Raw genomic sequence first — 13,257 nt, 5'->3', positions numbered from 1 at the left:
GAGAAGAAGGTAGGAAGGAATAGGGCAGAAGAAGGAAGGGAGGAGAGAGGGGGAGGGAGAGGAAGAAGGAAGAAAGGAATAGAGCAGATGGATGGAAGCAAAAGGAAGGAAGGAAGGGGGAGGGACGGAGAGGAAAAAGGAAGGAAAGAATAGAGCATGAGGAAGGAAGGAAGGAGGGAAGGAAGGAAGGAAGGAAGGAAGGAAGGAAGGAAGGAAGGAAGGAAGGAAGGAAGGAAGGAACTTTGAGAAGTTTTTAGCACGTGTTTTTCATAGCCACAACCTGGGAAATTATGTGGAAGAGAGATCACAAAATGATTTCACTCTTTGCCCACGTGTGTTGTGGTTGGGGGGATGTTGTGTCCCAGTTCCTGAGTACTGTGACTAAATGATCTGTCTGCAAAATGGATGGATGGAAATAAGAGCCTGTGATGGAAGAACTATCCCCACCTGTTCTTCAGCAGCAAAGGTCTCTCTTCCTAGGCCAGCTCAATCTGTGAACCACGTCTCTGGTTTAAGACCGAAGAAGGATAAGGTAGTCATTCTCTAACACAATATCTAATTAGCATAGAATTGCTCTGATAGGTGAAAACAGCTTTATTCTCCTTCCTGGGGGAGAGAGAGAGAGAGAGAGAAGGAGAGAGAGAGAGAGAGAGAGAGAGAGAGAGAGAGAGAGAGAGAGAGAGAGAGAAATATATATATATAGAGAGGGACTCTCTCTCTTTCTCTTTCTTTCCCTTTGTCCCTCTCTGTCCCTCCTTCTCTCACACTAAGCATTGCTGGCAAGACACACACACACACACACACACACACACACACAGAGAGAGAGAGAGAGAGAGAGAGAGAAAGAGAGAGAGAGAGAGAGAGAAATATATATATGTAGAAAGGGAGTCTCTCTTCTCTCTCTCTCTCTCTCTCTCTCTCTCTCTCTCTCTCTCTCTCTCTCTCTCTCTCTCTCTCTCTCTCTCTCTCTCTTGCCAGCAATGCTTAGTGTGTGCAAATTGGCTGCACAGGGAAAGAGGGACGGGCACAGATAATCCCGCACTTTAAAGCTAGAATCATCAGGATTGTATTTCTATTGTTCTTACTCAACTAGAGTCATCCAATGAGTATTGAAAATGTGGAAAGCTTTTTTCTCCTGATCTGGATCGCTGTTGGGAACTGCTTGTGATTTCAACTCTCTTCTGTGTCATGACTGAACGTATGGATGCGCTCTTGAAAAGAAAATAATAATCGGAAAGCGTCATGCACACTGAGATGTCAGTTTAAAGTGAGGTCTAGGATGGGAGGGGAACTCATGAAATATTTCATTTCAAAATCTGGGAATTCTATATAATGACTGTTTCAGATTGACGATGTTTTACCAAGGCTATGTCAACTCATAGATGGTCCTTCTCCAGGATAATCTGTCCCCATCTGTCCCTTCAGATCTTCTAGTGGGGAACATCTCACCTCTTTAATTTTCTTCATTGTAGACTCTTGAATTTGTCACTGTAATAACCATGCCAGAGAGATGCTGTTATATTTCTTATTTTTCTCCTAGTTGCATTTCTAAACTGATCGTTTTGAGGACCTTAACTTGCATTTTGTTCTCCTTTTCTCCACATCATAGCCAAAAATAATAGAAATAAAAAAATGAATGGGCCTTTGAATAGAATAGAATAGAACAGAATAGAATAGAATGGAAATGGGAAATAATAGAATAGAATAGAATGGAATGGAATGGAAATGGGAAATAGAATAGAATAGAATAGAATAGAATAGAATAGAATAGAATAGAATAGAATAGAATAGAATAGAATAGAATAGAATAGAATAGAAATATAGAATGGAATAGAATAGAATAGAATAGAATAGAATAGAATAGAATAGAATAGAATAGAATAGAATAGAATGGAATGGAATGGAATGGAATGGAATGGAATGGAATGGAATGGAATAGAATAGAATAGAATAAACAGAGTTGGAAGGGACCTTAGAGGTCTTCTAGTCCAACCCCCTGCTCAGGCAGGAAACCCTATATCATTTCAAACAAATGGCTGTCCAGTCTCTTCTTAAAAACTTCCAGTGTTGGAGCATTCACAACTTCTGGAGATAAATTGTTACGCTGATTAATTGTTCTAACTATCAGAAAATTACTCCTTAGTTCTAGGTTGCTTCTCTCCTTGATGAGTTTCCATCTGTTGCTTCTTCTCCTGCCTTCAGGTTCTTTGGAGAATAGCTTGACTCCCTCTTCTTTGGGGCAGCCCCTGAGATACTGAAAGACTGCTATCATGTCACCCCCTAGTCCTTCTCTTCATTAAACTGGACATGTCCAATGCCAGCAACCGTTCTTTGTATGTTTTACCCTCCAGTCCCCTGATCATCTTTGTATAAAATTCATTCTTATGAACCACGAGATGGGTGGCAAATAAATTTGATAGATAGATAGATAGATAGATAGATAGATAGATAGATAGATAGGTAGGTAGGTGGATAGATAGATAGATAGATAGATAGATAGATAGATAGATAGATAGATAGGTAGGTAGGTAGGTAGGTGGATAGATAGATAGATAGATAGATAGATAGATAGATAGATAGATAGATAGATAGATAGATAGATAGATAAGATAGGTAGGTAGGTAGGTAGGTAGGTAGATAGATAGATAGATAAGATAGATAGATAGATAGATAGATAGATAGATAGATAGATAGATAGATAGATAGATAAGATAGGTAGGTAGGTAGATAGATAAGATAGGTAGGTAGGTAGGTAGGTAGGTAGATAGATAGATAAGATAGATAAGATAGGTAGGTAGATAGATAGATAGATACTGTAGATAGATAGATAGATAGATAGATAAGATAGATAAGATAGGTAGGTAGGTGGATAGATAGATAGATAGATAGATAGATAGATAGATAGATAGATAGATAAGATAGGTAGGTAGGTAGGTAGGTAGGTAGGTAGGTAGATAGATACATAAGATAGATAAGATAGGTAGGTAGGTAGATAGATAGATAGATAGGTAGGTAGGTAGGTAGATAGATAGATAGATAGATAGATAGATAGATAGATAGATAGATAGATAGATAAGGTAGGTAGGTAGGTAGGTAGGTAGGTAGAAAGATAGATAGGTAGACAGACAGACAGAAACAAGGTCCCACCTGAAGTTTGTAATGTCACGTCTCTGTTTCTTTTTCCTCCCCAGGATCAACATAACTTCTTATGAGATCTTTCAAATGGATTTTGAAATTGACAACAGCAGCGAGTTGGCTGGAGCCCAACAAATCACCTGGCAGGTTGAGTACCCTCGAGACGAGGCCGCGAGCGAGCTGGTGGTCTCCGAGATCTTTGTCAGCCAATCCCTCTTCGTGGGAATTGTTCCACTTGCGATGGTAAGAGTTTTGTTTTAAACAAATTTTCCTCGTTATGTTTCTGCCAAATTCCCTTCGGATGAGGCTACCTGGTTAGGAAATGAAACCAGTTGTAAGATTACAGGGACAGAATCTTGAAAGGATGAATTTGTTCATGGTTGAATCTCAGTACTATCAGACCCAACTGGCCAGACTAACACCAACACCAACAACAGTGATATATTCCAGTTTTTGGTCTTCAGGAAGAAAGTGATTGTAAGCCAAATTAGACTCCTAATCCATTTCATGTGGCACTTCTGATTTAGAGGCAGATTAGAGATCTCCCCAAATGGGTCTTCTTGGACAACCAGGAAGATTCATGAGACTTTCATTCCCTCAACATTGTTCCTCTAAGGACAGAGAGCCTTGGTGGAGCAGTGGGCTAATGCCTCCTTAAGTAACACCAGCTGCCTGCAATTAGTGCAGGTTCGCGTCCCACCAGGCTCAAGGTTGACTCAGCCTTCCATCCTTCCGAGGTAGGTAAAATGAGGACCCAGATTGTTGGGGGCAATTAAGCTGACTTTGTAATAATGCCGCTTGGGGTGTGTGTGAAAGCCCTAATAAGCAGGTATATACATAGAATGAAGGCTACTGCTAAGCTTGTAAGCCGTCCTGAGTCTTCGGAGAAGGGCGGGATATAAAAGGAATTAAAAAAAAATAAGAAAAGACGAAATTGGGGAGACATGATAGCAGTACTCCAGTATCTGAGGGGCTGCCACAAAGAAGAGGGGGTCAAATTATTCTCCAAAGCACCAGAGGGCAGGACAAGAAACAATGGTTGGAAATTGATCAAAGAGAGAAGCAACCTGGAACTAAGGAGAAACTTCCTGACAGTGAGGACAATCAACCAGTGGAACAGCTTGCCACCAGAAATCACTGGAGATTTTTAAGAAGAGACTAGACAATCACCTGTCTGAGACGGTGTAGATTCTCCTGCTTGAACAGGGGACTAGACTAGAAGGCCTCCAAGGTTCCTTCCAGCTCTGTTCTGTTCTGTTCTGTTCTGCTTTGCTCTGTTCTGTTTTACTCTCTACTCTACTCTACTCTACTCTACTCTACTCTACTCTACTCTACTCTACTCTACTCTACTCTACTCTACTCTACTCTACTCTACTCTAACTTCCTGATGGTGAGGAACATCAAAAGGAGGAATTCTTGTGACCCAGCACCATTTCCACAATGTTGGGCATGTGTCCTAGAGTTGAATGGATGGATGTTGTGAGAGAAAAGTCGCACTAGGTTTCTACTGAGGGATTAAACCAAGCATAATGAAATGAGTTTTATTACAGATCAATGTGGAAGTGGGAACCTGGCATCCCGTGAGTTCGTAAGCTAGAAAATTGGCCCTATTAGCTATACATTTAATTATCTTTCTGGAGAAGAAGTCCTTTTGACCGAGTAATCATTCGTAATGCAGTCAGTTGGTTCTTTGCTGCTTTGTAGGAGGAGAGAGAAGTTGGTTTTTAAAGTATTCCTGACACCGTGGGTCCCTCACCTCCGTTGGTTATTTTATTAAGTCCAATGAAAATGAATTGCCGTTCCATTTTGGGACCATTAGCCCTCACATGTTAATCTGTGCACCAGATGTTGGAAGAATCAATTATTAGGGACAGTTGGCTGCCAAGAAAGAGAAGCAATGAAGTTGCCCAGGAACAGAGCAACAGACATTTCCATTTCAAGCAAGGGTTGGCATGCCAGAAAATGCTAATTGTCATCTGAACAAATGCAGCAACTTGTATCTATAAGAGTCATGTGCAGAATTTCTCAAAGTCTTTTAAACTTGGCATCTGGCTCTTCAAACATCAAGCGGCAGAATAAGAGAATGACAGAGTTGGAAGGGACCTTGGAGGTCTTCTAGTCCAAGCAGGAGACCCCACACCATTTCGGACAAATGATCATTAATCTCTTCTTAAAAACCTCCAGTGATGGAGCACTCAAAACTTCAGGAGGCAAGGAGTTCCACTGATTAATTGTTCTCACTTTCAGGAAATTTCTCCTTAGTTCTAGGTAGGATCTCTCCTTGATTAGTTTCGACCTGTTTTTTCTTGTCTTGCCTTCTGCTACTTTCAAGAAGAGACTGGACTGCCATCTGTCAGAAATGGTGTAGGGACTCCTGCAATGTCCCTTCCAACTCTGTTATTCTATTCTATTCTATTCTATTCTATTCTATTCTATTCTATTCTATTCTATTCTATTCTATTCTATTCTATTCTATTCTATTCTATTCTATTCTATTCTATTCTATTCTATTCTATTCTATTCTATTATTTTCTTACTCTAAATTCTATTCTATTCTATTCTATTCTATTCTATTCTATTCTATTCTATTCTATTCTATTCTATTCTATTCTATTCTATTCTATTCTATTCTATTCTTTTCTTACTCTAAATTCTATTCTATTCTATTCTATTCTATTCTATTCTATTCTATTCTAGTCTAGTCTAGTCTAGTCTAGTCTAGTCTAGTCTAGTCTAGTCTAGTCTAGTCTAGTCTAGTCTAGTCCAGTCCAGTCCAGTCCAGTCTAATCCATTCCAGTCTATTCCATTCCATTCCATTCCACTCCACTCCATTCCATTCCATTCCATTCCAGTCCAGTCCAGTCCAGTCTCGTCTCGTCTCGTCTATTCCATTCCATTCCATTCCATTTCATTCAATTTCATTCCATTTCATTCCATTTCATTCCATTCCATTCCATTCCAGTCTAGTTTAGTCTAGTCTAATCCAGTCCAGTCCAGTCTATCCCATTCCACTCCACTCCACTCCACTCCACTCCACTCCACTCCACTCCACTCCATTCCATTCCATTCCATTCCATTCCATTCCATTCCATTCCATTCCATTCCATTCCATTCCATTCCATTCCATTCCATTCCATTCTATTCTATTCTATTCTATTCTATTCTATTCTATTCTATTCTATTCTATTCTATTCTATTCTATTCTATTCTATTCTATTCCACTTTGGAAAATAGATTGTCCCCCCCTCTTCTTTGTGGCAGCCCCTCAAATACTGGAACCCTGCTACCATGTCCTTCTTTTCATTAAACTAGACATACCCAATTCCTGCAACCATTCTTCATATGCTTTAGCCTCCAGCCCCCTAATCATTTTTGTTGCTTTGGCATGTTAGAACAGTTCAAGGTGTTAAGCTGGGCTGTTTCTGGTCCATAATAAGTTCAAACAAAACTTCGAGTTGTAGATACAGAGAGCTTAACCTGGGACCTGCTGCCTACAAAGGGAGAGATGTAACCACTGAGGTAAAACTTCTCCTGAACATGTTGTAGACCACGTTCCACCTAGCCTGCTATTCTCCAGCTATTTTCCAGCTGGCATTTTAAAAAGTCTGCAGTTCAAAAACTTCCATCAAGCTTTATGCTGCAGGCCAGAAGGAGCCACTTACCAAGTTGGTAAAAATAAAATAAAATTCGGAAATTAGGGATAAGTAATACTTATTGAAGGAATGTAGCAGAGCGATGCCTGAAATTTCAGCCCCTGTTGTGACGCAAAGGAGACTCTCCACCAAGCAATAGTGTCGTCTTGCTCCGCCTGCTCTTTTGAGCTGGCCAGTCTGTCTCCATCTCTCTTTCATTTTGGAAACTGTCAGATCTCCTATCCTACTGTTTTTCACCACCTGCTTGAGAAATTAACTATCACATCTGTGGCTGGGCTGAATCTTGACCGAAAGAGCTCAACGGCAGAATAACAAGAGACCAAGTTGACCAGCCAAGAGTTAACAGCTCAATCGGTTGCCTCCTGCCGGATACCTATATGCCATTATTAACACACTAAGCACTTTTCCAATCTTCTTGGCATGGGGGCCTACCTCTGATCAATTGCAAAGGAGTTGCAGTATCCTGGCCTGGCAATTATCCCATAGACTACACAGGGCAATTTGGGCCCGACGTTTCAGCAGCCAATTCGCTTTCTTGACTTATTTTTAGAAGAAATGTTGACAGCCAGCCTCAAATCCATCCAGTGTAAAATGACAGTTTCCGGACAGAGGAATGGGACAAAGCTGCATTTCCACCCAAAGTGTGAAGAGCAGAAACATCTGCGTTAAAGCGATCCTGTGTCATGCACACTCACGAAGCGCAAATTTGTGCCCCAGTCGTGTGTGCGTTGATGGACACAATTGCTGTTTGTGGCTTCCCTAGCTGGCTTCTTGACAAGGAAAGTCAAAGGGGAGTGACGAGTGCTGTGAACCCCTGCCGTGATTCACTTAAGAACCACAGTAAAAAGGGTCATAAAATACAATTGGGGTCGTATGTTGAGGACGATCCGTACTCCATAAATCTTTTCATCCCTGCCTTTGGAAATCCGGTTTTCCTCTCCCCCCCCCTTACAAAGGGGCTGTTTCTTTTGAGTAATGGTGGGCTAATATTGTGAATCACTTCGAAACGTGGATGGTCTTATATACTCCAGTAAGACTTCTTTTAAATGGGAAATTGAATAATGGTATTTCTACACCCTCACACACACACGTACCCCAATCCATTTTAAAGCTGCCCAAAGGCTGAACTGCTGACAAGATCAGCCAGGAAAAATGACCCTTAAAAAGACGCCGCCTTCAATAACTCAAGCTTGGGGGGCGAGGGGGGGGAATTGCTGAGTACATCAGTTTCGGCATATTTGGGCAGAAGTAGCCAAAATGCTTCCAGGTATCGCTGTTCAGGGGGTAATGCAACTGCTGGAGAATATCTTTCACTGATGATATATAGGCAGAGTGAGTATGAAAACGGGTTACTAGCTCTGGGTGGGCTTTGATCCAAAAAAAAAAAAAGCTGAAGAATTTCTACCGCTCGGGGAAGAATCGTTTTCGTTCCTGCAATGGCCCTAATCCCAATGTTGTTGTTTTTCTTTCCTTGTTTTATTCAGTTTATTCAAAGCTATAGAAATCATGACTTAGGCATGTCCATAACTTATCCCTGGCCCCATTGGGGGATAACAGGAACGTGGGAGTGTGTCTCCTTTTTCAAAGATTCTTTCCAAATCTTCTTTCCATGAGGGTAAACTTTGATTTTTTTATAATACTGATGTGGTTACCTAGTTGGGTCATGAAACATCTGTAAGAAAGCAGCCAAGTTCAGACAGCACCAAGATCCCACAGTCCTCCTCCTCCTCCACCATCTCCCACTCCAGAAACATCTGCAAGAAAATAATCAAGGATCCCATGATCCTCCTCCTCCTCCTCCTCTTCTTCCTCCTCCCCCTCCTCCTCCTCCTCCTCCTCCCTTCTACCACTGGTGATGTACCCTAGTTGGATTTTTATTTATTTTTATTTATTATTTATTTTAATTCCATTTATATCCCGCCCTTCTCCGAAGACTCAGGGCGGCTTTACAAACTTAGCAGTAGCCTTCATTCTATGTATATGCCTGCTTATTAGGGCTTTCGGCCCCCGCCAAGCAGCATTATTACAAAGTCAGCTTAATTGCCCCCAACAATCTGGGTCCTCATTTTACCTACCTCGGAAGGATGGAAGGCTGAGTCAACCTTGAGCCTGAAATGTCTGTCATGAAATGTCTGCAAGAAAATAATCAAGGACCCCATAGACCACCTCTTTATCCTCTTCCTTCTCCTTCTCCTCCTCTCCTCCTCCTCCTCCAAGTACCCCACAGATGGCCTCCTCCTCCTCTTCCTCCCACTGGTGATGTACTCTAGTTGGGTCATGAAATGTCTGCAAGAAACCCAGCAAGCTCAAAGAGCACCCAGGACCCCACAGTTCAACCCTGAGCTACCAATATTCTCTTCTCTCAATCTTTCCAAGCCTGCTTATCAAGGCTGTCCCTCTGAAGCATTGCCCTCGCCCTCTATTCTCTCTCGAGTGGCACCAGCCCAGATTCTCATTTGGTGCGCTGCCTAGCGTCGGATCGGTCAGTTTATTGTGTCTAATTTCACCCAGGTCCATCCTTTCCCAACCAGTCGGGAAAAGTTTATCTCGCTTTTCGGTGTTCCTAATGACTTTGCGCGACTTCCCATCTGATTGGGTTGGTCAGCCTGTAAACCGAATACGATGACCGGGCACGTCGGGCCTCTGAAGGGAAGGCGCAAAACAAAATGAGACTGTGATGCAAACCCCACAACTTCTGTGCTTAGCCTGTGTAAGTCCCCATTTGGATCCAATTTTGGCTGGCTGACCTTCTTACGGAGGAGAGTTCTTTCGGCTGGCTAAAAGCTGTCCTTTGTTTTAGTGCGACCTCGCCTGAAAATTATTTCTGTTGTATCAGAGATGTGCCAGTCCTTTAATAAAACAAAATGAGCAGTCAAAGGGAAAAAATAAATAAAGAGAAAAACCTCATCAAGTGCCCAAACTTGAGCTCTTTCCCCCTCCCCCCAAGTATTTGCACTTCTTAACAGTTGGCTGAGAGTTTGGCTGGTGCTGTGTTGATAATATATTTCTCCCTACGCAATTTTTGGACAGTTGCTTTTAGCTTTATTGCCAATTAGCTTGGCATTCCACTTCTGTGGCTCAGCTGCAAAGGGCAGGAATCTGAACCTGAGGTCTCGTCAAAAGGGTATTATTTGTAAACCGGCAAAGAAATTGCAGATATTACAACATTATTGTGAATTAAATCCGGCTTGGAAAATAACAGACCAGACAGTAAAAATGACAATTCTGTCTTATCTGTGGCAGTGTGTAAACCTTATTAGTAAGGGCAAATTGTCTCCCTCTGCATTTCAGAATTAAAGGATGAAGAGAGCTATTTCTCCATTATTACGTCTTTGAATGCATAGCACTCACATAAAAGGAAAGCTACGTATATGGGGGAAATGCATCCATAGTATTGATTTGTACACAGATTTTTATAGGAAGTGTTAGAGAGCCCCTGAGACTGGCTCATATAGACCGTAATAGCTATTCATTTAAACCAGCCCATAATAATAAAGGAGAATATTTGTAGCTCAGGGTTGAAATGAGGGGTCCTTGGGGTTCTCTGAACTTGGTGGTTTTCTGGCAGACATTTCATGACCCAACTAGGGAACATCATGAGTGCTAGAAGGGAGTGGAGTTTGTGGAATGGAGGAGGAGGAAGAGGAGGGAGAGGAGGAAGGAAGGAAGGAAGGAAGGAAGGAAGGAAGGAAGGAAGGAAGGAAAGGAGGAGGAGGACTGTGGGGTCCTTGATGCTCTCTGAACTTGGTGGTTTTCTGGCAGACATTTCATGACCCAACTAGGGAACATCATGAGTGCTAGAAGGGAGTGGGGTTTGTGGAATGGAGGAGGAAGAAGAGGAGGGAGAGGAGGAAGGAAAGAAGGAAGGAAGAAAGGAAGGAAGGAAGGAAGGAAAGAAAGAAAGAAAGAAAGAAAGAAAGAAAGAAAGGAGAAGGAGGACTGTGGGGTCCTTGATGCTCTCTGAACTTGGTGGTTTTCTGGCAGACATTTCATGACCCAACTAGGGAACATCATGAGTGCTAGAAGGGAGTGGAGTTTGTGGAATGGAGGAGGAAGAAGAGGAGGGAGAGGAGGAAGGAAAGAAGGAAGGAAGGAGGAAGGAAGGAAGGAAGGAAGGAAAGAAGGAAGGAAGATGACTGTGGGGTCCTTGATGCTCTTTGAACTTGGTGGTTTTCTGGCAGACATTTCATGACCCAACTAGGGAACATCATGAGTGCTAGAAGGGAGTGGAGTTTGTGGAATGGAGGAGGAAGAAGAGGAGGGAGAGGAGGAAGGAAAGAAGGAAGGAAGAAAGGAAGGAAGGAAGGAAAGAAAGAAAGAAAGAAAGAAAGGAGAAGGAGGACTGTGGGGTCCTTGATGCTCTCTGAACTTGGTGGTTTTCTGGCAGACATTTCATGACCCAACTAGGGAACATCATGAGTGCTAGAAGGGAGTGGGGTTTGTGGAATGGAGGAGGAGGAAGGAAGGAAGTGCTAGAAGGGAACGGGGATAATCTGATAGCAGTGGTGATATTCCCTAGTTGGGTCATGAAACCTCTGCAGGAAAACCACCAAGCTCAGAGAACATCAAGGACCCCACAGTTCTCCTCCTCCTCTCCATAAACCCCATATAAAAGACAAAGCTAAACAAGGAAAAAATATTAGGTGGGGAGAGGTTAATAATAAGGGAACCAAGTCCATAATTCCACGGTGCCTCTGGCTACCCAGGCCTAATGGTGCAACCAAGTTTTAAGAGACCTCCAGAAGATCAAACGTGAAGTAACCAGCCTTTACTCCAGAGGTAAGGATGTTCTACAAAGTGAGTGCCACAGTAGAGGAGATCCAACATGTGACACACACACATACCCCACCCCAAATGCAGCTCTCTAGCTGATGCAACCCTCAGCAGGTCCTTTTTGCTGGATCTACTGGGACAAGAAGACGTCATCAAGAAGATATGGTCAAATAATAATCATTTTAACAACAGTCAAATCATCCAGCCCCCCCCCCCCAATGTCACGCAGGACTTTAATTCAAAAGCAACACCTTGAACTGGATCTGGAAACAAACTGGTTTGTCCCTAACACATTCACAAAAGACTTTGGGATGGGGATGGATCCAGATGTGGAACAGCTGTTGAGCATGTGGGAAAATATCAGGGGTCAGGACTCGTGCTAGTCTCAAGGAAAGAAGAACTACATCTTCCAAAGGATAGTTTGGAACTATTCCCCATTTTTTTTGTGTGTGTATGTGCCAGATTTTCAGAACAGTCACCTTCGAAATCATTAAGTTGCCAAATATAATTATCTTAAAAATATCAGAGCAGCTGTTCCAACATATTGGTCCAGTGGAGAGCTTTTCCCCATCCAGGTTCTTCAAACATCTGCCCAAGATTAATGTCTCTAATGCCTTATTCATTTATCATCTTTTTTTGAGTGTGTGTGTGTGTGTGTGTGTGTGTGTGTGTGTGTGTGTGTGTGTCTAGGACAGGGGTAGATTTTGTTCTTTTCAAACATCCTGCCCCTCATCTGCTCTTGACAGGCTCAGAAACTGCTGATAAAATTTACTGAATGAATTTCAGAAGTCCTGGAAACGTATCATAGAATCATAGAGCTGGAAGGGACCTTAGAGGTCTTCTAGTCCACACAAACCCTGCCCAAGACAGGAGACCTTATTCCATTCGGGACAAATGGCTGTCCCATCTTTTCCTGAAGACCTTCAGTGATGGATCAACCACAACTCGGAGGCAAGCTGTTCCATTTGATTAATTGTTTTCACTCTCAGGAAATTCCTTCTTAGCTCCTTAGCCCCTTTAATACTGCAGTAAGCCTAAGGCTTGTTCTCCAGACCTGGCATATTGCTGATTTGGAAGGGACATTTTAATGTTAGGTTTGATGTAGTTATTGGCTCAGTTAGTTTGCAATTTCAAACAAGGGCTTGTGAAAAGATCTCTCAAAAATCTCTCCGATTTTTTGGTGGGGAGGAGTGTCTCTTTTTTTTTTGAGAAGGAGCAGAAGACCCTGAGCTCTCTTGAACTTTTCCAGGGGGGGAAAAATACGGAACACCAATCCAATGAATCATTAATATGACGGGATACGATCTAAAGAATAAAAATAACACCTTTCTGTCTCTGAGTGTCAATCACTCCGTCTTTTCCGGCTGAGTCCAAAGTCACTTCTTCCCCCCTCCCTCCCTCCCTCCCCTCCGAATCTAATACAAGTAAAAGTAGAATCAAACCGTTCACGTCAAACATCAGGATACATGCACACAAAATAGAAATAACAAGTGTCAAGAGACAGGGATGCTGTGATGGTAAATTGCACGCTGATGAATCCGATGTTAAAAATAGAATTTTGGAAGCCTTTTTATTCCCCGCGGCCCACTTTACTTGCTGGTAAGGAGAGGTGAACTTGCTCAGAAAGTAAACAAAGCCGCTGCTTTAGAGCAGCAAAGAGCTTCAGCATCTTTAGTTGTTTTTCCAATTGCTGGCC

The 13,257-nt window shown here is 42.3% G+C and overlaps 1 protein-coding gene across 1 annotated transcript in view; it reads left to right on the top strand.

The window, feature by feature from the left end:
• Nucleotides 1–3,319: 3,319 nt before the first annotated feature.
• Nucleotides 3,320–13,257, top strand: part of LOC310646637 (transmembrane protein 132B-like) — a gene marked incomplete at its 3' end in the record, with an annotated part of 55,058 nt that continues 45,120 nt past the window's right edge. Inside the window, exon 1 of the mRNA XM_083373255.1 lies at nt 3,320–3,378. Within this exon, the coding sequence (XP_083229381.1) occupies nt 3,376–3,378 (3 nt within the window). The 5' untranslated portion in view covers nt 3,320–3,375. The remainder of the gene's footprint in view (nt 3,379–13,257) is intronic.

This window comes from Vipera ursinii (genome assembly GCF_947247035.1).
Source record: "Vipera ursinii genome assembly, chromosome: 14".
NCBI lineage: Eukaryota > Metazoa > Chordata > Lepidosauria > Squamata > Viperidae > Vipera > Vipera ursinii.
This window is presented reverse-complemented; position numbering and strand designations above follow the sequence as displayed.